A 27914-nucleotide genomic window follows, 5' to 3' on the forward strand; every position below is an offset into this window, starting at 1 on the left:
ACAGTGAGAGATCCATCCATCTCTCTCTCCGTCTCTATCTCTCTATCTCTCTCTCTCCCTCCACTCCCTCTCTCTCTGTCTCTCTCTCTACTCTCTCTCTATCTCTTCTCTCCCTCCACTCTTCTCTCTCTCTCTCTCGCTCTCTCTCTCTCCCTCCACTCCCTCTCTCTTCTCTCTCTATCCCTCTCTCTCTTGCTCTCTCTCTCCCTCCACTATCTCTCTTCTGTCTTGCTCTCTCTCTCCCTCTCTTTCTCCCTCCACTCTCTCTTCTCTCTCCTATCTTTATCGCTCCCTCCACTCTCTCTCTCTCTCTCTCTCTCTCTCTCTCTTTTTTTGTATCCACTTTTTCTCCTCCTATTTTTTCTTGTATTTTCCTCCCATCCCAATTTAGTCGTTATGCCAATTGCCCCCCTCCCTTCCTGGTCGTTGCGCGCATGTGCCCCCCACTGGTCGGTCTAGGGAGCCCTGAAGTCTATCACATGCTTCCTCCGATACATGTGGAGACAGCCAGCAGCCTCTTTTCACCTGGCAGCGAGGACTCTCATTGGTGAAGTGTAACACTACCCTCACCATCTCCCTCCCTCGCTGTGCAGGCGCCCCGACCGACCTGTAGGAGTCGCTGTTTACAACGACCAGACTACCACCCCACCGGCTTCCCTCCCGCTGACACCGCCAGTATGACGACCGGCCAAGCCGGAGGCACCGCTGACAGCCGGATTCGATACCAGTGTCTCTGCGGTAGTAGACAGACGCTTAGTCCGCTGGGCTACCCGGCCGCTCCCCTCTCGTTCTCTCTCTTTAAAACAAATGCAGTAGCTACAGTATACATTGTGCGAATAATAGCGCCACACTGGATGAAGAACAACCCCTTTTGTATTGAAACACTTACCAGGCGTTCCGACAGGGGCGTCTTGTCACTGGCAGGCAGGTGTTGCTCCAGAGCCAGGACTATGCAGTTGGCGATGATGGTGGCCAGGATCAGGTACTCAAACGGAGTGTGGAGGTTAAGGAACACATGGCACACAAGTGTGGAGACAGAGATGTTCATGCAGCACAATACAAACACAGTTCACTTGTAGAATCTCATTTCACACTCTGCGTGACAAATAGTGTTTCTCTCCATGGAAGTCGACTATATGTAAAACATGCATCAGTGTTGTGGACGAATTATATCTTTGAATATTGAGAGGGTTGTGGTGTAATTGACTGATTATGAGCTATTCGTTCTCGTTTGATATCATTAAATTGCTACCGCTGTGTTTTAGTGATGAGAAACAAAGACTCAATGCAATCATATGTTTCTGTGTGATACCATATAACTCCAATCAAATTCATCTGACTCAAAATATGGCCTCCTCCTCCTCTTCCCAGTGAAGCTGCAAGGAAATAAGCTATAGGCTACGTGGGCTCGTTGTCTTTCCAGATGGGTGACCATTTCAACCAGTATTCAATGGTTGCTTCATTCTGCAATCCATTTGTACTGGGTCACTCCCCTTGGGTCAGGGCCTTTTGTGTAACCATGATGCACAAGGGAATAGGAGTCTAAGGACCGTTAGACCCAAGAATAATCTGCCCACAGGAACCCATAGCCCCCCCTGATCACACAACCTCAACACCGTTTTGCTGACAAGTAATGAATTGATATGCCGTTTTGACCATTTTGTCAGATAGTAATTATTTACCATGGCTCTCTGTGTCCCTGTTGAGCATTTAGGTCATATCAAATGGGGGGAGGGGGGGGCACGGATAAATTGATAGGCGTCATTATTACAGTGCATTTCGGCGAATATTGTTTTCACTGTCGCCCACACAGAAATATTCAGCTGTCTGGTCGCGTTTGTCGTGCGCCCTCCGGCTCCCCAGCCCTCGCCGTCAGAGAGAGTGGCGTGGGCGGCTTCAGCACCGTGGAGAGCGCTCCTCTGGACCGAGACAACGAGGCGTTATTAGTGCCACCTCGGAGGGAGCAGCGGTCTCCCCCCAAACTCCACCATACCGTGCGAAAAAGACACAAGGAAGGAAGCCAAGGGCTTTTTATCAAATTATTAAATACGACTCAAGACAAGGGCGGAAGACTGTGAGGCAGGGAGCGCCAAAAGAAAACGTTGGTTTGGAGTGGCCGCGCGTTTTACGCACACGGTTCCTTTATCAACACGTCGTGGGTAATCCAATACAAATGTTGGACTCTGATCAATTATAGAAGGGGCTTGGTTTGCATAGCCGAAATACTTCTGTTCACAGCGAATACGTTGGCAAAATAACTTATCTTTTTTTGTTATCTTGTTCGGGAAAAGAGACTTGTCAATATACACATAACGTGTGCCTATACAAGGGGTGGCTTAGTGGCTATAGGTCATTTCGCTTGTGAGTGACCATTTGAAAAATGACCCATCGTGTCACAGTGATAAGTATGTGTGGAGCGACAGGTGCATTCAATGTTGCACTAAAAGAGAAACACGGAAAGCAAACGGTCGACAAATAAACGGCCATACCGCTTGATCGGTTTGATCAAATGGTGCCCAAGAAAAAGACTATATGTTGTCATTTCTCGGATCAGGTTACAAAGTGGGGCTGAACATGTCATCTCGATGATGCGCAAATAAACACAAGTGCTGTAACGTGGTTTTGAAATTGCCTACAGCCACGATGATAAGTGTTTGTTTGCCTACTGTGCTTATGCCAACCAAGCAATGCCAGGTTATACGAAAAACAACGAATGGCACCTCGTTTGACCTTTGCTGTGGTGGTTTTACGCAGTGGTGTGTTTTACCCCCTGGTGTGGTGTGGTGTGATTTGGGTCAGAAAGGATATGGCCACTCGGTTATTCGCTTCGCGTACTTCCTAATGAGATTGTCCTCGCGAAAGATGAACAGGGACCGGTTGACGGTGAAGCAGTTCTGTTTGACGGGGTTGGGGTTGTATATGGCCATTGTCCTGGCTCTCTGAGCCATCGACTGCTTGTACATCCTCTGACCCCCCGGAGCGCCCCCTCCTCTCCCGGCGCCTGGTCCCCCTCTGCCGGCGCCTGGTCCCCCTCTCCCGGCACCTCCACCTCCACCTCCTCCATAGCGGCTGGGGAGATCTTCTGCGAAGCGAGCCATTCTGGAAACAACGCACAGACCCAACAACAAGGAAAATCCAAACTAGTGACAGCAGTGGAAACGGAGAGGAGAAGCATCACAACAAACACACCTATGATCCAAACCACAGCTTTAGCAGCATCAGTGTTGTTTATCGACGGGCTGCTGCTTTCGGAGATGATGAAAAATAATGTTGTTTCATTGAAAAGCCTTTTTTCTTTTAGGTCCTCCTCCCCGTTCAACCATCCTCCGGGAAATTAAACTGGAAATAAAGTTTGCATTCAAACCAAATAACCTTCGGGGTGCCCTTCTTCTTCTGCCTCACGAATAATTTGTATAGTTCACTCCACATATTGCATCCATATCGGTTATTAAAAAGTAGGATTATTAGACGGACAAAGTGTCCTTCTGTCCAATATCGACAACATCATGTAATCACCGAAACACCAGTTGAAAGTAGTATCCCGAAAAACGTCCAAGATGTCAGTCGATAAGAGAGGGAGAATCAGAACATCGCCTCGATCTCGTTCTCTTTTAAAATTCCTGACAGCAAAAAACAAAAACAAAACAATCCAATCCGAGCTTGTGTCTCCTCCTCATCCCTCTGGGTGCCTCGCAGTGCGGGGTTAGTAAGTACAGCAAACACGGTCGGTACATTTATGATGAGCACATGTGACCAGAATGAGCCTATCAGCGATCCGAGCGCACCAGCTGTTGGGTGAGTATAAATGTGCGGCTGAGGGCTAATTATCTTCCCAAAACCTCCTAGACCCGAGGCCAACACCACCAAGTCATTCTTTATTATAGGCTTAATTCAATCTTATCTTTACCTTGGCATACAGTGAAGAAAATAGTTCCTACAATAACGAAATAATAACCGAATAGGAGTCAATCCAAGATGCATTATTTAACCCAGAGGGGGGGTATCGTTGTACTAATTGGATTAATGAATGGCTATAATCGTATCCAGTCTGACAGTCTTGATTTATTAATAGGCCAGCAAACGTGATTTACTTACATCGGTTGATTTCATATAACATGCCATAGGTTCGTCTTTCTTTGGATTGGTGGCAAATTTGGAAGAGAGAAACATTTATTATTACCATGAAAAACACCAAACGAGCACCATTTTGGTGTATAGCCTATGACTTGTGAAATGTAATCCAGTAAAGCATATAACTGGAGTCTATATCAGGACTGCGTGGATTGGAGAGGAGCCTCCCCCATGCGTCAGGAGCGCAGAACAAACTGCTTATGGAAATCATCTTAATTTCTGTGTGAACTCGGGTGGGGTGATATAGTGTTTATCCATCAGCTCACTTGATTTGAGTAATTTCTAAGCCTGCATGCCTCCTAGTCTTAGAGCTCACCCCTCCCCCCTCTCTCTCTCTCTCTCTCTCTCTCTCTCTCTCTCTCTCTCTCTCTCTCTCTCTCTCTCTCTCTCTCTCTCTCTCTCTCTCTCTCTCTCTCTCTCTCTCTCTCTCTCTCTCTCTCTCTCTTCAAGACAGGAATGTTTCTGCAACCAACTAGACTTATTTTTTTCTTCAATAATCTTCTTAATCAACTTTTACTGACTGTTTTTAAAGCACTACACGGGCTGGCTCCACTGTACTTAGCTGAGCTCCTGCATCACCACACCCCATCCAGAGCTCTATAAGGTCTGCTGACCAGCTGCTGCTGGAGGTGCCATGGCTTAAAACCAGGGGAGACAGAGCCTTCACTGCTGCTGCCCCTCGGCTCTGGAACAGCCTCCCCCACATAAGATCTGTCCAGAGCCTAGAGGCTTTTAAAATCGCTGCTCAAAACGCACCTCTTCTCCCTGGCCAGAGCTAGCCTAGCATTTACTGTACACATGACGTCCGCTGTCACACTGGACTTTTTATCCAATTTTCCTGTCTCTTTTTATATTGCACTTTGCCCTTGCTTTCTTATATGTACTGTACTTTTCCTTTTTCTGTAATGTTAGTGTATTCTATTGCATTGTATGTGTTTTTATCATGTTGTGAAGCACTTTGGTTTGGCTGTTAGTCATTTGTAAATGTGCTATATAAATAAAACTGACTTGACTTGACTTCATTGTCTGTCTAAATACTATCCACCACTCCACACTTGATACTAGAATTCCAATTCAACCTTTTGTGCAAAATGTCAATACATTGTTTAGAATGGCGGCTGGGTGGCGCAGCGGACATTGCACTCGTCACCAACGCAAGAGACACCGGGTTCAACTCCGGCTGTCGGCGTTGCCTCCGGCTTGGGCCGGCCGTCATACTAATTAAATTGGCAGAGTTAGCGGGTGGAAGTCGATGGGTGGTAATCTGGACGTTGTGGACAGCGACTCCTACAGGTTGGTTGGGGACGCCTGCACAGCAGAGACAGGAAATAGCGGGGTTAGTGTGAGCCTCCCACACGCCAATGAGAGTCCGCGCTGGCAGGTGAAAAGATGTGACAGGCTGCCTCCTCGTGTACCGGAGGGGACACGTGATGCAAGGCTTCTATCCTCCCTACAACCGGCCAGTGGGGGGCATATGCGAGCAATGTTCAAGACAGGGGAGGGAAAGATTGGCACAGAGGAATTGGGATGGGAGAACAATAGAAAAAGAGGAGAAAAAAGTGGATACAAAAAAATAAAAAATACATTGTTTATACTTTTCACACTTTCTGGATTACTTTTTGTTTTTGTTTGTCATTTTCTTTCTTTCTTTCTTTCTTTCTTTCTTTCTTTCTTTCTTTCTTTCTTTCTTTCTTTCTTTCTTTCTTTCTTTCTTTCTTTCTTTCTTCTACTGTCACGCATCAACATGTATGTGAAGCAGGTGCAATTATAATCTGGACTAAATCAAAGTTATTTTTAGCCGTTATTAAGCTTTTATACCACATCAACATATCCCAGCCATTACATTCACAGCTCACAGGTCATACACTCAGAAATTCTATTTCCAACATACTAAGACTTATAGGCTCATTTACAGCTCATTGAGGGCACTTTAGGCTGATATTTACACCCTATACCAAATAGGCCATTTGGTGAACAAAGAAATTCATAGACCTCCATTAATATATGATACAATTTTACATTATAGCCAAGCTAGTCACTATGGATAGCTTATCAAAGCATCAGATAATCAGAATTACTGTACAAGAGAACATATTTCAGTTTTATGCTATTTAAATTGTAGATTGTAAAAGAGTTGTACCCTTCCTGCTGTCTTGTTGTACAAAACTTGTAAGTCGCTTTGGATAAAATTAGCGTCAGCTAAATCAAATGACAAAATGTAAATGTAAATGTAGATCTAAATTGTATCTGTCTTGAGGACTCAAAAAACCGAAGAGATTCTCATAAACAAACAATGGGGGGGTTATAGGTCTATACTGCATTTATAACCAGTCAGAAACCATTACAGTAGCAAACTATTCCATATACAGACAGTTGATCACAGTTAGTGATGAATCATCACTGGTGATGAGTGTGACTGACATCACTTTCACTGCCGAGATATAAACCGAAACAAAAAAAAAGCACGAAAGCTGTGGTCTCGTGGCTACAATCTCGCAAGTGAGATTCTAATGGTGACGTAACGATGGCTACTGCCTGGCCATTTATGGTTATGAAGCTCTAGAATTCAAAATAGAAATCTGAGAGAACGCTTATATACACCACACCCTCACTTCAACTTTATTTTCATCAGATTTTCAGTTTTTTTACCTTGTTTTTATTGTGTTGTGATTGGCCTACACGTTTTGTATCTTATGTATTTTAAACTGTATACTCGACGTCGCTGTAAATGGCGGGAAACCTCGGCGTCCACTTGAGTTTAAATAAAGGTTGAATGGATTTCTGCGCCTGGTTTGAAACTGGTCCTCACATAAAAACTCAGCAAGACCAACGGCTTCTCAGTTACAGTGGGTGACAATTATTGTCACAAGGAAAGATTAAATTACATACCTGGGTTCCATCCTAGAGGCAAATCTTTCCCCGTGACAAGATGGCATCCAATGTAATAAAAAAAGTCAACCAACGAACAAGATTCTTGTACCGGATCTCCTCTCTGGTAAACAAAAATACCCTGAAGACTCTAACAGGAGCACTCATTCAAGGGTACTACGACTATGCTTGCACCTCATGGTACCAAAGCACCTCAAAGGCACTAAAAACAAGATTACAAACATCACAAAACAAACTGGTCTGACTACTGCTTGGCCTTACTCCTAGAACCCACCTCACCCCTGCCCACTTTGACAACCTAGGATGGCTTAGAGTAGACGACAGAGTACAGCAACTTGCAATGGGCCTGGTCTACAAGTTACACTACACCACTAAAGTACCCATGTACATGTCGAAATACTTCCCAAAGGTCAGTGAATACCACAATAGAGGCTGACATGTGAGTGGATTTTGACTCCCGCTCCTTCCCACTCCCACAGAAATAATCCCACTCTCTCCCACTCCCGAGTGAGAGTTTAAAAAAAAATCCCACTCCCTCCCACTCCCACAGAGACTGATCCCACTCCCTCCCACTCCCGCCCGAATCCCATTGATTTTGTTGTCATAGTTCCCACTCCCTTCTGCTCCCGTTGACGTTTACTCCCGGTCCTGCCCAATCACGGGATTCAAAGTGAATTTGACTCCCATCCCGTGGGAATCCCACGGGACCCGAGAGGAGCACCTACGGGAGGCTGCGATTCGAAACTGGCCCCTGTAAATGTCTGAACCCCCCTCCCACCCCCTCCTAATGTGTTCCCTCTCCCTCGTATGTATATATTTACTGTTAGGATCTGTTTAATACTGTATATTTGCATATCTTGTATGTCACAAATGTAACAGTACTGTATATCTGTATGTCATGTATGTCATAAATGTCATTATTAGATTAGATGATTAGATTAGATTATTATATCTGTATATCTGTATTTTGCATATTATATGTCATAAATGCCATTATGAATTGAAAATGGGGGACCCTGATGTAAACAAGACGAAAGTCTTTCTCTGGTCTGCATCCCCTTAACAATTGTGTGTATTGAGCTGTACTGTACTGTACCCATTCTGCAATCTGTTAATTAAAGTTTTCAATCAATCAATCACATTCTCCCCCCCAAAATAGTTAAATTCCATTCTCAAAACATTCCTTATCACGCTCTAAATTGCACATTTAAATGTACAACTAGAAAAGCAAGCGCGTTATTAAGAACATGACATGCTTGCAGTTGCTGCAATGAATAACTGTTTTCAGAATGTATCTGTTGATGGCCTGTCATAACATCGTGTTGCATCAGTAGCCATTGGAGCCGGGTGGGGTTTGGATCCTCCTGCTGGTCGTTTTACGGTATAGCACTCAACATGCAACACATGAAACGTCGCCCTGTTGAATGGTGTTGTTTATTTTGACATCAAACTAAATTTGACTAAAGTATTGTTTACATTCTAATTTAGCTATTTGTACTATCTTATCTAATTGCTTTATTACCATTTTCTTTCTTTCTTTATCCTTTTGTTTAGTTTTTTGTGGAAAGCACTTTGAGCTGCAATCTGTATGATTGAATGGTGGTGCTATATATAAATAAAGTTATTATTAATATCAGGCCAGTCATCCTTAACATAATCTTGCACAGAACCCTTCTGCCGATTGTCATGGACATATAATCAACGTTCATACTCATATACACACATTCATACTCAGGGACGTGCACAGGACTTTAGAGGGGCAGGTGCTCAAAGGCTGAAAAGGGCACTACACCTGGGTGTCTTTTAACCGAGCATGCGTAGCGCGCGAACCTGATTTTTAATGGCCCCTTTCGGGTGGGGGGGCCCCCTTTTTATGCGGGTGGGGGGGCCCCCTTTTTATGCTTTTTGGGGGTTTTTGGTGATCAAATATTGAATATTGAACTATAATAATCAGTGCAGGAGCTCACTTATCCTTGAAAGACACTTTTATCACTAACTTAAAAGGCCCATACATCTCCATAAATGTTCAGGGGGGAGGGAATAAGTGCTTACCTTACAGACCCCAAGAAGTGCTGTATATTCTGTATTGTTTAATATAAATGTCTTTTTTATTCCAATCCCGATTTGTATTTGAGATTCCCAAATCCCATCGGACTTGACTTCTTCGTGTCCCTCAATGAGTGTAATACCAGCATTCAACTGTATGCGCCACAGGCACAGCGGTTTCTATCATCATCATCACCACCCACGCTATGCATAATATATAGGTCCACGGAGAGGCACGCTGAGGAGGCCATGCAAACTGCAATGGAATATGGGGCATCTCTCTCTCTCTTTACCTAATATTTTGATTCTATTCTGACATTTTTCAGTTGGAAGGGCAGTTTATATGCGTACCGGTAAAAAAAAAAAATAATAATAATATTTTATTTTATTTTTATTCAAAAAGGGCACTTTTTTTATGAGGCTCAAAAAGGCAGGTGCTCAAGCACCCTTTGGGCTCTATGTGTGCACGTGCCCGTTCATACTGGTTCTGCTCACCTGTTGGACCAAGGTGTGCTGTTGAGGAGCTCGTGCTTCCGAATCATGTGACTCACGCCGTCTCCTCCTTCCAAGTCAAGGCCCCCCTCGAGGTGGAAGACGGTGTCGTACTGTTGCCCAGTGTCTCTTTCGGCCATTTTCCACGACGGTTCGGTGTCGACATTGCTGTCCCCGTCCCTGTCACCGTCATCATCCACAGGATCCCCGTCTTCGTCGAGCACGGCTTGCCTACTACTGCTCTTCTCTGGCGCCTGGGCCCACGTGCCGTATTCCGCGCCCAAAGTGAGCATCTTCCACGAGCTGAATGTGGCTGAACGGAACGCTGTAATTTCAAAGGTGTATATACGACAGAAATCATGTTGGTGACAATTGTAGACCCATGCAGTGGTGGAAGAAGTACACAGTTCCTTTACTTAAGTAAAAGTAGTTTTACCCGAGTACTCTGGTCAAAAAGTAAAAGTCCTCCATTCAAATTCTACTTAAGTAAAAGTAAAGAAGTATTTGAGAATGTACTTAAGTATCTAAAGTAAAAGTACACATTCTACATGACATTTTTGTATTCCAGTGATTGGAAGCGTTCAATCATCGATCCATTGACCTCTATAGGCTATGTTAAAGTGGTGCGTTGTTCAGTTATGCTGCTCTGATGAGCTCCTCTTGAAATTGACAGGCTTCACATTTTAAAGTATATAATCTTCAAACATTCTTTCCATGTTTTCTATGCAAAAATTAATAATTTTCTTAAAACTAAGTAACTAGTAACAGATGGGTTCAGATAAATGTAAAACGTACAATATTTCCTTTGAAATGTAGTAGAGTATATAAAGTATAAAGTTCCCAAAAATGAAAATACTCACGTAAAGTACAAGTAGATCGAAATTGTAGTACAGTACTTGAGTAAAAATACTTAGTTACTTTCCACTACTTCTAAAACAATGTAGAATTATGAAGTTAAATGGATGATGTTTTCCACTCGACAATCATTTTGCGTTGTGTAAAACATAGGCTAGTATTCAAAATCAAAATGCCTTCTCCCCCTTCAAATAGTTTTGACTTACCGTATCCAACAAGTAAACATCTTTAAAAACACATAATCTGAAAGAATATCTGCTACCAATTTCTGTGATCAGATTAATGTAATTCGATTGTGGACCCCAGGAAGACTAGAAGTCGCTAAGGCGTCAGCTAATGGGGATCCTAATAAAACATAATCAGATTTACTCAGTTACTCCCCAACCCTCCAGATGACCTCAGGCTTAAATCACTGTCAATGCAATTCTACATAGTGGAAAAGATGTAGAATTGTGTGACGCTGAATACAGTAGCAGAAAATAATGGGCATAATTAGGTATTTTGGATCTGAAGGAGCCCAGGGCAACTTCAAGATCCAGAACAGAGAACCTACCATAAACCACAGTTGAGCGCCTCTCTGCCCACATGGAGTTGGTGGGGACTCCTCTCTTCATGGCAGCGGAGTTGGCAAATAAATCCAATGTAACAATAAAATGCTAAATCGATTATTTTCCAAGTTCACACAGTGCAACACATATGCCTGCTTGCAGGAGCTGTACCCTGTGAGGCACAAGGAGAGGGGCACACCAAAGCGTTTCTGACTTTGCCACCCTTGGAATGCGGAAAGGCCATTTCCTGTCCTGCCAGTTAGAGAACTTTGTTCTCAGACCAAAAGTCTTCAATTCTGAAGGAGAAATCTCTCAAGATCCATTATCAACTCTTTGCTCCCCCCGTCTGTCACGGCAATCAGGAAGGGAGCAATCACCGTGTAAGTTTATGAAACCTAGAAGACCCGCAGATGCACAATCAAGAGGAACTTCCTGCCCCCCCCCCCCCGCCCCCCTAAATGCTTCTACTGGGCATATTTTCAAGTCAAGCGTATAGAATGTTCCACACTGCTTTTCCCAGTACGCGGCATACATGTCAGAGGAACAGAGTGTAACAGGAGTAAGAGTAACTCTTCCCCTTTTAATTGTGCTGTATCCGTTTTTAAGAGCTTTTCAACAGCTCTTGCCGGACACACACTCTCCCAGAAAACAGGTGAGAAGGCTTTGGAAAAACTGAACTCATTAAGCGGATGGAGAATGAGGAAAGTGTGCATGAGCCTGGTTATGCAGTATTATGCTGCTGGAATAATTCAGTGCCAAGCCCCAAAGCCTGTCTGTCAAAACTGTACCGCGAGGCAGTTCATGTGTGGGTCGAGTCGACAGCAGACTGGGCGTGTGAAGTCACTTTAGTACTCTGTATGCACAGAGGAGATAAGAAGGTAGAAAACAATCTCCCTAGACTCAAAATATCTGAAATAACCATGGTGACTAATAATGCATGTGATGTTTTTCATTCAAATGCAGCACATTCTCCGCTAACATTTCAACAAATATATCCTCTCTACAGGAGTTGGCGTCAAAAGAGTAATGCAAACCAGGATTCATACATTAGTAATAAATTTATTGAAAAAGGATACAACCAATTAGATGGGTGTTTTTCCACGGTCCGGAAATATGTAACAGAAAAGTAAAGAAATTGCTATGACTTTTTTTTTTTTGAATGTATACCTTTCAATAATTTGCACAAGAGTCACTACCTTTACTAACAACATTTATAAAGACATGAGGATATTGTGTTTTGTTTCCATCAACATGTACTCATGGAATAAAATTGAAACAGGCTAACTACAGTAACTACAGTTAGAAAAGAGGTCAAATTTTAAAACATAAAAAAGAAACTTAAATCTTCATCTTAACTGTATTTTACAAACTATATTCACTTGAGGAATATAAAATGAAAACTAAAAACAAGAAACTCTGTCAGCACCATTTGCTTGCGTTTCACTCCATTCGAGTTAAAACCCGGTTAATTCCTCCAGAATTGTGGCAAAATAATATTTAATGACGATGAGTCACCCATACGAACATGCGTAAAAAAGAAAAAGGAAAAAAAAGAAATATCTGCCAATTCAGTCAAAGTATATTCAACACATTTTGCAGGAATGGTATGATACATGACTATACAGATCGCATTGCTTGCACTCAGCTGTATGCTAAGGTTGGCTTTCGAAATAAAACATGCCCTCTCCCCCTCAGCCAAATTCCATGATCATGACAATAGGTAAACCATTTAGCAATTTCAAATAAACCATCCTTCAAAAACAAAGCTACACAGTTCTCTCTCACACAGAGAGAATTAAACGCAGAAAAAGGACCACTGCTGTATCATTTCATAGAAAACCATTTTTGATCAATCTTTGTTGATTGTGGCTCGACAGCCCCTTGTAGAGACATAATTAATGCCATAATTGAATTTATACTGAATTAAAGTTATATTTTATTTCAAAAGGTTTACCCAAAACAACCGATGTAACAAACTGACGCTGATTCACGTAGAAGAGAGACATATGGCTCAAGAGTAAAAAGTGATTTAAAACCTCACAATTTAAGTATATAAATGTTCATAAGTCCTATGATCATGATATCAATACCTGGCACATTATTTTCCAAATAGAAATGTTTATGAAATTAAGTCCTACTAACGTGATTATGGTTACCCCCCCCTCTCTACCAAGCAGTGAAAGTATAGTACGGGGTAAACCAAATTCACACATGTATTATTGACTTGTTATTGATTATGTCTGTGGTGTAAGTGGAGTAGGGGAAGTGCCGTGCTTACATTTGAAAACTTTCCTCGCGGACCTCACTATACACTGTTCCGCTGTCATATGTAAAAGAAACGTTACTCGGGAGAGAGAGGAAAAGAAGATGAAGGCTTGAGGGACAAATCATTCTCACGCGACATATACATACAAGTCATTGAGCTTCAGACGCCTATTATCCATCACACAGCAGGCGTTCTGTCCACACAGTATCCTGCACATGTGGACGTTCTAGAAGTCCAGAAAGTTTGTGCTGGTGAGGAGGAGGACGAGGAGGAGGAGGAGGAGGAGGAGCAGCTCATGTCAGACGTTTTGTGTGCGTCTGGCTGTTCCTGTGAGTCTGTAGGTTTGCGTTGGGACTCGACGGCCCTCTCCGGATGACAGTTCATTACTTTAACCGGGAAAGGGGAGGGGGGGGGGGGTGGAGAAATATAGCATAGGCCCGGGGGTGAGGTGGGGTGGGGGTCGGGAGAGTCAACAGGGACGGGGGAAACGGAGACCGCACTCCGCTGGCCTAGAAGTCTTGTGTTGGGGCGGGGCCTCAGGAGGGACTGGGAGGAGCTGGTGTCGGGGAGGGCGCTGGGCTGCTGCTGGGCCCCGGGGGTGCTGTCCGCCTGGGGGCCTCAGGAGGGACTGGGAGGGGTGGTGGAGGAGCTGGTGTCGGGGAGGCGCTGGGCTGCTGCTGGGCCTCGGGGGTGCTGTCCGCCTGGGGGCCTCAGGAGGGACCGGGAGGGGTGGTGGAGGAGCTGGGCTGCTGCTGGGCCCCGGGGGTGCTGTCCGCCTGGGGGCCTCAGGAGGGACTGGGAGGGGTGGTGGAGGAGCTGGTGTCGGGGAGGGCGCTGGGCTGCTGCTGGGCCTCGGGGGTGCTGTCCGCCTGGGGGCCTCAGGAGGGACCGGGAGGGGTGGTGGAGGAGCTGGGCTGCTGCTGGGCCTCGGGGGTGCCGTCCACCCGGGGGCCTCAGGAGGGACTGGGAGGGGTGGTGGAGGAGCTGGTGTCGGGGAGGGCGCTGGGCTGCTGCTGCGCCTCGGGGGTGCTGTCCGCCTGCAGCTGGGCGAGGGCCGCCGCTGAGTACTTGCACTTGGAGGAGCCGCAGTCGCAGCTAAAGTCCTTGCCTTTGATTTCCCAGAAATGGTCGCCGTAGTCAAACCTGTGGAAGGAGAATGAAAAAGGGCAGGGATGATTAAATGACCATAGCATTTGGAGCTTTTACTTCATCTTAAAGGAACACACAGAGAAAACTGGCATCCATCTTCTTGTCTCTCTGGAGAAGACGATAAGCTAATTTCCCAAAATGTTGGCGTCTTCTTTTAAGGCGCCGCCATGCCTACGTTTGTTTGAAATGGTTGAATTCAAAAGTGAAATTGTGAAATGTATTTTTATTTTTTTGTTTTACATTTTACATTTAGTCATTAATTTATCCAAAGCGACTTACAAATTGTGAACAACAAGTCACCAGGAGGGGAACATCTCTGGCAGCTAAGGGTCAGTGGTATTGTTCGTCAAATAGTGTCAATCTTGAGTTACACTCTGAGTGCATAGTAGAAAGACATATTAGCAAGATAGGTAGTAGTATAGTGGCATAGTAGTAAGGTACATAATAGTACAGACCGTAAGAAGGTTATTTTAATGTATTTATTTTTCAAGATATTGTTTGAAGGGGTGTGTTTTTAGTCGACGGCGGAACATTTCGTTGCAGCTTTTGTTGCAAACGATTTCACACCAAGGGTTCGAATCAACTGCCTGGTTGTGAAAACACTATGATGATACTATATGTGTATGTATATATGTGCATAGGTATGTAGTTGTATATATATGTATACATAGACGCCTACGTAATAGAGCAGACGATGCACGTGCTCTAGGACTATTGAACTTGGGGGAGCAAACTTGTCTCTTTGCTCCATCACTTTTTGATCATATGATATATCCCCCCCCAATATATAAATATTATCTAACCATAACTACGTAATTTCAATCAAATTAATAATACGCAATGACACTTAATAGCAAGTTTTTAAGTTTCCAAAGATTGCGACACCCCCCTGCCCGATATGGTTTGATCCAGTCCCGCAGACAGAGTGGAGCCCGGCCGGCTCACACTCCAGTCTGCACAGCGCGCCGCTGCCTGCAGCCTCCACTCCAGGTGTAACAGTAAGCTGGTACACAGGCAGGCAGCGTGATTCGTGAACACTAGTTTAGGCACAACGCACAAGTTACAACAACAGCAGGATTTTCCACTAAGTAAGTTCAGTTGTTCAAACAAACTATTATGTTAGACATGATGTCTTTACTGTCGAGTGGTAGAACATCTACCACGCAATACAATAAAAGTGTTTCACGGTCCGAAATGCCATCTGGTCATACCGTAAGTCCGTAACTAATAAATAATAATAATATAGCGTTACGTTGGCGTTAGCCGCTAGCTAACGTTGTCATATTATCTAGAATAATAATAATCTCTGTTCTCTGTTCTCCTCCATCTCTGTTCTCTGTTCAGTGTGTGAATTATGTTAATCCCACAATTACTCAACTGCACTCAATATTTAAATACCAATGCTAGTCTAAATAAATGTAGACAGACAATGTACGCATTAAAAATATAATAATAATAATGCTAATAATAATAATGCTAATAATAATAATAATAATAATAATAATAATGCAATAAAAGTCTGAAAATGAAGGGATTATGTCCATGAGTGTCAGTTTTAGAAATTAAGGCCTGCCTCTTATATAACAAGTCTCTCTAATAAAGGCCTGGTGCTCTTTGCAGCTGAGGTAAATAGAAGACCTATATTTGAGGATTTACGGTAAATCAAGATTTTCAATTATCTTAAGGTACAATACCTGAAATGAAAATGTGTGTGTGTGTGTGTGTGTGTGTGTGTGTCCAGCCAACCAGGTACCATGGCAGAAAAAAGAAAAAATACAGACATCAGAGCATTTTTCAGTACACCAAAACGCAAAGTAAGAACCCTAGTAGCCTAATAGCTCAAAGACTTAAAGGGCGGGCTCCACAAATAATGGATTGCACGGTGTTAATTGCACCCTTACTTACAATTCATTATGAATTGTAAGTGGGGGACCCTGATGTAAACAAGACAAAAGTCTTTCTCTGGTCTGCATCCCTTAACAATTGTGTGTATTGAGCCGTACTATATTGTACCCATTCTGCAATATGTTAATAACATTTTTAATCAATCAATAACAGATTGCAGAATGGGTACAGTACAGTACGGCTCAATACACACAATTGTTAAGGGGATGCAGACCAGAGAAAGACTTTCGTCTTGTTTACATCAGGGTCCCCCATTTTCATTTCATAATGAATTGTAAGTAAGGGTGCAATAGAAATGTTTCATAATGATGTTCAGTGTATTCATAAGTGTATTGCTCTCCTTAATGTAGAATGATATGGTGACTGTACAGACTCAGGAAGGAGAGAAAGAGACCCAAGAGTTACAGGTAATGGAAATATCAGACAGCTTAAAGTGTAGGATAACATAACAAATTAAGACACAAATACTTGGATTATATATCCCCCCCCCCCTCTCCCTTTCTTTACAGATTAGCATAAAGATTGTGTATTCAAACCAGTTCAGTGTATTCATAAGTGTATTGCTCTCCTTAATGTAGAATGATATGGTGACTGTGCAGACCCGGGATGGAGGCAGAGAAGGAGAGAAAGAGACCCAAGAGTCACAGGTAATGGAAATATCAGACCGCAGTGTAGGATAACATAACAAATTAAGACACAAATACTTGGATTATATATCCCCCCCTCTCTCCCTTTCTTTACAGATTAGCATAAAGATTGTGTATTCAAACCGGTTCAGTGTATTCATAAGTGTATTGCTCTCCTTAATGTAGAATGATATGGTGACTGTGCAGACCCGGGATGGAGGCAGAGAAGGAGAGAAAGAGACCAAAGAGTCACAGGTAATGGAAATATCAGACAGCAGTGTAGGATAACATAACAAATTAAGACACAAATACTTGGATTATATATCCCCCCCCTCTCTCCCTTTCTTTACAGATTAGCATAAAGATTGTGTATTCAAACCGGTTCAGTGTATTCATAAGTGTATTGCTCTCCTTAATGTAGAATGATATATATAATGATTTAAGGCTCTATATTGCAGGAAATTGCACGTACAGGTTCATTAAATGAAAAAAGAAATCTGCTATGGAGGGGGTCCGGCACAAACCACCCCTTGCCTGTCAAAAAAAAAAAAAAAAAAAACATAAAAAAAAAAGAAAAAAAAGTGCACCCCCACTTTCAACTATAACTAGGCGGCCATGTATGTACCGTATATGTATATAAAACTATACAGGGTAACCTACAGTTTTGGCAAATAATAATAAGGAATTATTCAAAAATGTTTAGTTAACTAAGTAAATGTTTTTATTATAAGTCAGTTAGTAAGAGAGCAGTTAGTAAAGTATGAATTAGTTAAAGGGGAACTATCTTATAAATGGCCTTTTTCATTGTTTAGCATTGTTTCCTAGCTATGTGGACTTATATTAATATGATCTATGTCTCTAATTCTCATATTGGCGCATTCTTCCAATTCTCCTCTCACAATATTCACCCTCACTGAACTGAGTCATCTGAAAATGTGATGATATGTGATGTCAGAAAGACACCGCTGCATGTTAATGTTCAGGCGCCGGCGCCGCAGCGCAGTGGTTTAGGTGGCCAGGCTCAAAACGGCTCGAGATCTTGAGGTAGAAAAATGCTGTTTTTGAGGACTTGATTAGAAATACAAAACAATGAATTAAAAAAAAATATATAATTACAGAGGTGTTCCATAAACTCACAGGAATTGTGTAAAAGTGCCCAAATAGTGAAAGAAATAGTAAAATAGTTCCCCTTTAAGTTACTAAAGTATGATCTGATGATGAGTAAAATGGGGTGGGATTAAATATGTGTGTTATTCTTTTTTATATATACACTTATTATTTGAATGGCTTAAGGCTATATCTGTACTTGTTGTTTGTTGTTGTTGCATATTAGAAATAAACTTCAATCAAATTAAAAAGGTTTGTTTGTTGTCGTTGCATATTAGAAATAAACTTCAATCAAATAAAAAATACTCAATATAGGTTGTCCTTACCCAAGCTCCTCTCCTGCTTTGATGTTCTCACAGGCGAAGAAGGCGATGTGCGGGAAGCGCAGGTCCTGGTGTGTCGTGAAGACGCGGCAAGGAAACAAGTTGGGCTCGCAGGTGTGGTTGATGAACCGGCTGATGTTGCCGTAGAAACGGGCATCGATGACGTACACATCACCCAACTATGTGGGGGGGGGGGATAAATAAATAAGTCCAAAAACGAAAGAGTTAGTACAAGCTGAAGATCACCAAGTGACAGATTACGATTACACAAGAAACCAAGTAAGGGGTAAATACATGACCAGATGTGCAGTTCGGCAGTGCTGTGCAGTGATGACTAGGGATGGGTACCGAATTCGGTACTTTTGAGGTACCGAACCGAAACACGTCGGTACTACCGAGTATCGAATCAAGTGAGATACTGATTTTTTATTTTTATTTTTTTTACTTTTTTCTTTTCATGTCAACGTTCACACGCACAATATATGCTTACCTAGGATTTGACTTGATTCAACAACAAAGCAGTCGGAGCAATGACAAGCCGAAAACTGTCGAAATTGTAGTTATTTTTTCTTTTTTTACGACTGAGGTAGGTAAATTAAATGTCTTGAGACTAAAGTACCGAAAAAAGGTACCGTTGGGTACCGGTATCGATTCACAGGTACCGGTATCGGTTAAAATGTGAAAGGTACCCATCCCTAATGACACTATGTCAGAGCTGTGCGTCTTGTGAGATTAAGGATAGGGATGCACCGATCCAATATTGATATCGGCCCCCGATATGACTAAAAATAGCTAGATGGGGTATCGGGGACAATTATTTTTTCTTCTTCTTCTTTTAAATGTTTGTGTTAATTTGTTACATTTTGTTTCACTAAGTTAGGAAAGTAATGTTTTAAGTCAAGCCTGATGTTGCACAAAAGAATGATCCCAGTCTCTTCCACACAGTGAGGCATACAGTACAGTTTATTAATTGAACAATGGGTATCGGATCGGTACTCGGCATCAGCCGATACCCAAAGCCCAGGTATCGATATCGGGACTGAAAAAGTCAGATTGGTGCATCCCTAATTAAGGATGTATTTAAAAAATGTATTTGATATCAGATGGTTCTGCTTTGGGCTCATACCATTGTGGTGGAAAATAGCCGAAGCTGAACAACTTACTCAGTCAAAAGAGTTTATTAACTCAAAGTATCAATACAAAATAGTCAGTTAGGCTGGATGACTCTCAACGAGGTGGTTAGCTAGGACACCAGGGAAGAGAGACCCCTCACTGGATCTTGAAACATCTTTATACATACAAACTGGAAAGGGTGGGGGTCAAATGAATGCGACATCTTTGGGGATATTATGGAAAGGTGGGGAAGGGGGGTAGGAAGGAATGGGGGGAGGGATGGGGGTAAGAAGGAAAGATGGGTAGAGGGAGATCAAAGAGAGAGGGGGGGAAGGGGGTCTCATCTCCCACACCATACCTTGTTATCCAGGCTGAACAGGTAGGAGTCGTTTTCCCTCATGTCCGCCTCGGCGTCGGAGATGATCTCCCCCACATACCTACGCAAAAGACCCGTTAGTCGTTACTACGTTTCTAGGACGCAAATCACGGGTAAGAGTGATATGAATGTAGAAGAGCACAAGTAAACGTCATAAGCACATGGTGGAAAGACGATACAAAAGATTTTGGACTCACTCGCACACAAAGGTCCCCTGGGGTATATCCTGCAGCGCCCGCACGCCCCAGCCCCTCTTCCCGGTCCTGAAGAGCTGGAGCCTGATCCTGCAAGATACACACTCTCGTTAAGTTTTATTGTTTTTATTATTTTAACTACCTTTTAAAACAAACGACACAACCAAACAATCCAGAGAGAGTTTATGGATATTTGCTCGAGTTTCAATTACAATTTTTGCGCTTGTGTGTGTCTTTGGTAACTTGTAGAAGAAGATTTTTGGTCAAAAAGAAATATCTGTCGTCGTCATATGATTACAAATAAATCGGTTATCGCGATTCAATATCAATCAAAATAATAGTGATTAGGATTTGCTAGATGGAATACATATGAATAAATATTGCCGTGTTAGAAAACAGAAGCTGGATGATCTGAGAATGAGTGCGAGATAGATGGCGAGAGAGTGTGAGTGAGTGCATTTGTATGCGTGTGTTCATTGGTTCAGATGAGTTTAGTGGGAGATGCAGTTAGATTAGATTATACTTTATTGCTGCCACACCAGAAAAAAAAGGTCAGTATCACATAATAACATGATAACTTATTGTTTTAACATAAAACGTTTCACGTTATAACGTGATAAGTTGTTTCATGTTATAACGTGATAACTTAGTTTTAACATAAAACATTTCACGTTATACCAACTTAACAATAACTTTATAACGTGAAGCGTTTTATGTTAAAACAATAAGTTATCACGTTAAGTCACGTGATACTGATATTTTTTTTCTGTTTCTGGTGTGGCAGCAATACACTTCCGTAATATTGGCATACGAGATTTGGGACTCAAACTTAAGGTGCAGTAGTGGAGGCAAATATAAAATCACACAAGTAATAAAAGAGAAACATAAAATACTATACAATAAAACAACATACCGGTACAATATACAAAATAACAATGTAAATACCTCATTCCGTTCTGCACCACGCGGTTCTTGCAGGTCCTCCAGCAGGAGCAGGCGTGGTTACACTCGAAGATGAGAGGCGGCTCCTCCTGGCAGAACTCCGGCAGCAGACGACCCTCCTGAGGACCAGAGATGAATGAATGTTAAGGGGAACATTTAATTTCAAAAGATACCGTTTTCGAACGACCATGAAGCGTTTTTGTATTTCAATTTGCGGAGTAAAATTATGGAACGGTCTGATTGTGGAGTTAAAGCAATGTCAAAACATAAAACTGTTTAAAATAAAATACAGTCAAATGGTTTTCCAGAGGTAGAGATGAAGAAGGGGTTTGATAACTGGCAGTATATATGTTTATGTATGTATATATGTATGTATGTATGTATGTATGTATGTATGTATGTATGTATGTATGTATGTATGTATGTATGTATGTATGTATGTATGTATGTATGTATATATATATATATATATGTGCATATGTAGGTATAGTTATATATCGGAACGTAGACCAAATGCGGCCACATTTTTATAGGATTCTATCACATTTTCATAACAATAGCACCCTGCACCGTTTTCATTGAGGTTTCTTACAAATTAACGATGCTTTGTGTTGTCCTTTATATGCCGATTATCATTCAAATCTTAAATTGTACCATATGTCCCCCTTTAGACAACATATGTAACGCTACCAGCGCACTTAATTAGTTTACCATTCGCGGTCGCTATACCGAGGTCGCAGTAATAGTTTAACGCTGTTCAGATTACGTCGAAGAATATAGACGCATCCCAGTGACCTGCGACCTGTGCTAACGCTCTTGGGAAATGCATTATTGTAGTTTTCAACATTTTCACCTTTTCATTTTAAACCAATGATGCCATCTACTGACAACAGAAAGTGTTGTCTAATCGTCACCTTGAGAGCCACTTCCATATTCACTTCAGCGTCGCCCCAAACTTTACTGGGAGTGGGGCGTGGCCGTATTTGGTCCCAGACAATAAGAGTGGCTGCGATTGGTCACCGTGACGTTATATATATAAAAAATGGCTAGAGGAACTATACAGGGTAGCCTACAGTTTTGGCAAATATTAATAAGGTATTATTAAGACATTTATTGTTAAGTTCATTTTTTCAATATAAGTCTAGTACCGTAATGTATGAATTAGTAAATATAATATAGTATGTTCTGATGAGTAAAAAGGGGTGGGATTAAATAAGTATGCTTCTTCCCACTCCTTTTCAAATATGTAAATGACAAAAAAATAAGTTAGTTTGTTCTTTGTTATCTTTTATTTCTTATTTTTTATATACATTTATTATTTGAAAGGCTTAAGGCTATATCTGTACTTATTTGTTTGTTTGTTGTGTTGCATATTTGAAATAAACTTCAATCAATCAATGAATGAATGAATCTTTATTTCGAACATGATTTAAAAAAAAGAATAAAAAAAAAGACAAACAATGAAAAATATACAACTGTTCGAAAAGGAGTAGGAAGAAGCCTAAGCTTACCATGCCCTACCCCCATCCGCCACTTCCATGTGGGAACATTGATTAATAATTCAATGATATTATATAATGGAAAATATCCACATTACCTAATAATACTTCATTCTTAAAGTTATTTATATTATTATTCTTAACATTGAAAACAACATATAATAAATAAATAATATCAGTATCCACAATGTAGTACAAAAGAAAAAGAAAACAGCTTAGAATCCAGAAGATTGACAATAGTCACCTCCCCTTTCCTCTTTTTGGTAATTGGCAAATATCATTCCCTTATAAAAAAATTAATAATTTTTAATAGAGCAATATTTCAGCTTTCCTTCATTTTATCATCTAGCCCATTCCACCCAGTTACTCCATAGGATGATATGCACCTGCTCCTGAGATTGGTGCGAGCATAACGTTTATCAAAGTTGCAGTTACCTCTCAAATGATATCCCGTATCCCTCTCTATAAATAATTGATGAAAGTCATTGTCTGCTCAGCAGTTTCTCACTTTATATCAAATACTTTATTCCAAGTTCACTGACAAAGAGGTACCGGTACTTCACGTCTGCTTGCATATTGTATTTTCTTTTAAATTATCTTTTATTTATTTTTTAAACAGGGGTATTTCACAAAGAAGGATTAGCAAGGGAGCCAAATAATTTCAAAAAGGATTTAACATCATGATGTTTTGGATTAGAATCTGTAAAACTAAAACTTGAATATTAGGTTTAGGAATGTTATTCAGGCCACGTCGCTAACTGTTAATCATGAACAAAATATCAAAAGTTAGTCAGTCTGGCCATTTGGTTCATTTTACGTTTTTGTTCATTATTTAGCGTTAATCTAACTATTTTACAAAACAGAAACAGTTCTGATCAACTTTACTCCTGCCAGCGTTAAGATTTTCTGAAACGATGTTTTAAAAAATACACAATCGTGTGGACGGGTGGAACCAGAGTTAATGGTAAAAGTGGACATCATACTATTGCCCTGTATAGGACATTTTCTCTGCAATCGGGACCACGGAGAGCTCCCTGCAGTCTCATTGTATAGCGTATTTGTTGTCTGGACCGACACCGTTGGTGTGGGTGGGATTTTCTCTTTTTAAACAAAGGAGGAAAAACACCTGTGTTTACATGTGGACTAGGACGGAGACGCCGTTTGGCATGAACGCTACACCCACTAACCCAAATCTGGGCGTTGACTAAAATGACAATTTAATATATGCCTAATAAGGCGTCGGATCACTGCCAAAAACAACATTCCTACACTATTTATTTGGCCAAGAAGGCAGCACACAGATTTCACAAAAACAGGACAACACAAAACAATATCATTAAAAATGAAATAAAAGGAAACTAAAGAAAGCTAATAAAACACACAAGCAACTGAGAAGTGGAGAAAATATCGTACAAAAAAAAACTAACATGACCACTCCTTGTTAAGCAGATGTCTACCGGTAATTAGTTTCAGTGAGAATATGGCTTCAAATGTTTTCGTAATAGGTTCCAGGAGAATGGAGCAGCAGGAACTTGGGACCCCATCTAACTCACTCAAATGATTACGCTTAAGGACCCGCGAGCACAGTCTGAATTAGGAAAGTCAGCCTTTTATTTTAGTGCCAAATTCTACGTAGAATTTATCAACCTACCTTAAAGATCAATACTCTACATATGGACAGTTCAAAACCATGATCACAAACCACCCGGCTTCAACCTGTAACTGCTTCAATGTGTAACTGCTTCAATGTGTAACAACTACTTCAACTGATTCTTTATTTTCATGTGTTTGTCTTATTCATTTTAACTCGTCTGTATCACTCAAAATCGTTGTAAATGAGGGCAACCTCAAAAATTAGGGCAACCTTTCTTTCTTTCCTTAAAGATGTAGTTCAGGGTCCACTTATACTTGAACTCTTTAAAAAGGAATACCTTTTTTCAACAATTTTATATGACTTCCTTGGATCATGTTTGTTAATTGTTTTGCAAAGAAACTAGTCTAAATCTATTTTCTACATTTTCCAGCACCTCCTTCTTCCCTTGTATAGAACATGCTGCTTTTGGTGGGTGTGTAATTATCGCCTTCCCTGCCTGGCTACCCCACATCCAAGAGTAGAAATATGTTTAAATACTGGGCAGGATATTAGGTAAACCGTGTTCCTGGCTCCAGAAAGCTCAGCTAATTGATTCATTAAATCTGAAGACTTCTCACGCAGGCCAAATAACAAGAAGCAGCTATGTTACTTCTCCAGCGCCTGAATAACATTTCAGACTGCCAATTTCAGACTGTCAAAACAAAGACTAGGCAAAACCCATTTTCCATAATACGTCTCTATTAACAGAGTCTTACCTTGTCATACCAACAGCGCAGACTGAGTTGGCCACACATGCAGATACTTGCGGAGCAGTTGTCCTTACACACACAGTACTGTGGGCCACAGATGAACACAGAAAAAAGGAACGGTTACTTCACATTGCCATGGATTATATAAGCTCATTGTGTCTCATCTACTGTACACTAGGCCTGTCCCCTATTAATCGATTTGTATAGTCGAATTGGATTGGCCAAAATGTGCCGACTATTCGACTAGTCGAGGTCAGCCCTACTGCACGCCGGTGAAGTCAGCGACTTAATGAACCGTCTGCCTGTCCGACTTGCCTGTAAGTGCGTGATGTTCTTGTCGATATTCATGGGAGACGTGACACAGTTCTCTGGGACGTATTTGTAGTTATCCGGACAGGGCTCACCGTCGACAGAGTTGACACAAGGAATTGGAACTCTCTCGTGTCCCCGGGCTATGTCTCTGTGGGGAAAAGAGAGAGCAGGTTAGGGACTAGCACAGATCCACCAAGCGGATATTAAAAAAGGGAGCGACGGTAGCAAGGGTGCCCTTAGCCTAGCTTCTCTGACGTGTTTCATATGCTACACGTCGACACGTCTGTATAATTCTCCCTGTCCAGCTCCTACAGAGGAAGCCAGGCGCATGTTGCTTTAAAAGGCAGCACTGTGGCTTCTGTTTACATAGAAAATTATTTTCTTTTTACCTGATTGGATAAAGTGGGAATGGATACCAGAAAATTTATTTTCTGTCTACTGCAGAGCGGAAGGACTGGGAGACCCATGTTACTGACCTAACAATCTAACATCAGTGATGGCCGTCGGAATGTAGAGCTATTATTTTAACATGTAGACCACTTATTTTAACAAATAAATACCACTTACAGCTCCTTTAATCCTGAGGGGATTATCTGCATTTGACCCATCCTAACCACTTAGGAGCAGTGGGCAGCCACAAACACCCAGTAGCTTGGTCAAGGGGGTGATGGCAGAAGTGTACCTTGCATGCGTGTCTTGTGGTGTGGGATAAAACCACACACCCAGAGGAAAGCCATGCCAACATGGGGAGAACGTGCAGAGTCCACACAGAAAGGCTTTGTGGGATTTGAACACAGCACCTACTTGCTGTGAGGTAACAGTGCTAACCACTGCGACACCGTGCTGTGTGACTATGGCGAGTTCTGCATTTCACCATTCCATAGTTTAGCTATGCTATATTTTGTGTGCCCCCGTGTACCGCCGTGCCCTCTCATTTCTCAGGGAATGTAACCAGAAGTTATTGTGCTGCCTGAATCTTCCTGACTTCCTCTACAGGAGCTGGACTACAGTACTACAGTTTCCACCACTACACTACGAGCCCAGTCTCAAGAGAAGGCTACCATGCTGAGAGGACTGTAACCAAATTAAAGTAGTCAAAACAACAGATAGAATACACTATTGGAATTACATACTCCCGATTACCTGACTCGAGATTGTTTTTCAATGCTGTAGTTTGCGTTTTGGACGTGGATCTTCATAGCGTTTAAATGAAAACAAAAATGCCGGCGAATGGCGCGATAGCCAACGAGAGTGCCGAGGGATACCAACGTCAGAGTAGACAGAGATTAAGTCAAAACATTTACCTTTATTGGTTGCAACAGCAAAATCATTAAATAATCTATCCCTCTGGCTGCAATGGGGAAAACTCACAGTGGAACCTCACTCCCCACAGGTCTATACATCAGCGCAAAATGTACATTTAGTGATTTAGCCAACGCTTTTATCCAAATCGACTTACAAGTTCTGTAGACACAAGTTAGCAGGATGGGTACCACTCTGGCAGCTAAGGGTCAGTAACATTGTTCGTCAAACAGTGTCGAACTTGAGTGCATATTAGCATAGTAGGTAATAATATAGGCACGGTAGATTCCTTAGTACCAGAGTGCATACTTGTAAAAGACAGTACAAAGGTTAGTCAACTTTTTTTTCCCTTTCTTTTTGAAGAAGTGTGTTTTTGCAGACGACAGGAAATTGGGCAGATTGGTCTGTGGTGGAAAGTTCGTTTCACCATTGTGGAGCAAGAGACTATTCTCAGCCCGGAAGGCAATGCAAATGTACCAGATGATGGAGAAGTATGACAAGAGAGTGCTGCGAGAAAGAGGTGAAATAAAGAGAGAAAGGCAGCAGCAAAGAGACCGTAAGATCCATGTGAACCATGAGAAGTCCACATGAACCTTCATTTGTACCTGCATTAAAAAAGGACAATTAATGGTCGTCGAACCTACCTCAGAAGGACCTTCTCCGCCACCACCTCAGGTGACATGGGGCTCTTGGCCTCCCTGTCCTTGCGGTTGGACTGCAGGGCGAGCCAAGCTCTGGAGTTATGGCTACAGCAGTCTGGTGGGGTCTCCCCCTCACGGTTCTTCAAGTAGACGTCTGCGCCCAGAGACAGGAAGAGTCTGAAGGGGAAGAGATTAAATAAGTCTTTGGAGACTATTTAATATTTTACTTCCTAGCCAATGATCAAACCAACTACAAAAACAATCTTGGACCAACTCCCCCTACATTTAGACATTGCAGCCACAAAGACCCCGCCAGGCTCCCGGTAGCCCCGCACAAAAAAATACTTTAATACAAAAACATTTATTAAATGATTTAATCTCCCGACAGCCGTGCTGCCCCCCCCAAATAATTTAATAACTGTGCATACCTTTTACGGCCTTAAATTGAGAATTATCAATTTAATACCTTTTAATACCCTGCAGATACTCTGTATGCAGTCACCAATTTCATGCAGACTGACTTAATTGTATCTTTGTTCTTTTTCAAGTGTATATTGATTTTGTGCTGGTAAGATACTGATTTGTTTGACCTGTGTGTGAATGTATATATATATATATATATATATATATATATACACACATACATAAAACACCATGACAGTGTTTTTATCTATGAACCAATGTATGTCTACAAAGAATATTGAAATTGTTAATATAGCTTCCTATTATTCTATGAATCAATGTCAAATACTTTATGTCTGTTCCTTTATACTTGTCCAGGGACTACGGATGAAAACCAGCCTTCTTGGCATAATTCTGTGCGCATTGTCCCCGTCAAATAGACAAACAAACAAA

At 41.8% G+C, this 27914-nt stretch overlaps 2 protein-coding genes across 3 annotated transcripts in view; both read right to left on the minus strand.

The window, feature by feature from the left end:
• Positions 1–2795: 2795 nt before the first annotated feature.
• On the minus strand, positions 2796–11217 carry LOC311237066 (uncharacterized protein; the record flags this gene model as incomplete). The annotated part of the gene is made up of 3 exons (XM_084324874.1): positions 10967–11217; positions 9562–9883; positions 2796–3099 (listed from the first exon to the last, which is right to left on the minus strand). Exons 1-3 carry the CDS (start codon positions 11025–11027, stop codon positions 2796–2798), a joined length of 687 nt encoding a protein of 228 aa, XP_084181000.1. The 5' UTR covers positions 11028–11217.
• Positions 11218–12069: 852 nt separating this feature from the next.
• The window catches only part of ehmt1b (euchromatic histone-lysine N-methyltransferase 1b), an 82422-nt gene continuing 66577 nt past the window's right edge, over positions 12070–27914 (minus strand). For both annotated transcript variants that reach the window (XM_084325194.1, XM_084325195.1), the window contains exons 19-26: positions 27063–27236; positions 25120–25264; positions 24811–24888; positions 20966–21081; positions 20024–20110; positions 19809–19887; positions 18341–18516; positions 12070–14370 (exon numbers count right to left, since the gene is read on the minus strand). In XM_084325194.1, the coding sequence (XP_084181320.1) occupies positions 14181–14370; positions 18341–18516; positions 19809–19887; positions 20024–20110; positions 20966–21081; positions 24811–24888; positions 25120–25264; positions 27063–27236 (1045 nt within the window). In that variant the 3' untranslated portion in view covers positions 12070–14180. The remainder of the gene's footprint in view (positions 14371–18340; positions 18517–19808; positions 19888–20023; positions 20111–20965; positions 21082–24810; positions 24889–25119; positions 25265–27062; positions 27237–27914) is intronic.

The sequence above is a fragment of the Notolepis coatsorum genome (assembly GCF_963971535.1).
Source record: "Notolepis coatsorum genome assembly, chromosome: 11".
NCBI classification, from domain to species: Eukaryota; Metazoa; Chordata; class Actinopteri; order Aulopiformes; family Paralepididae; genus Notolepis; species Notolepis coatsorum.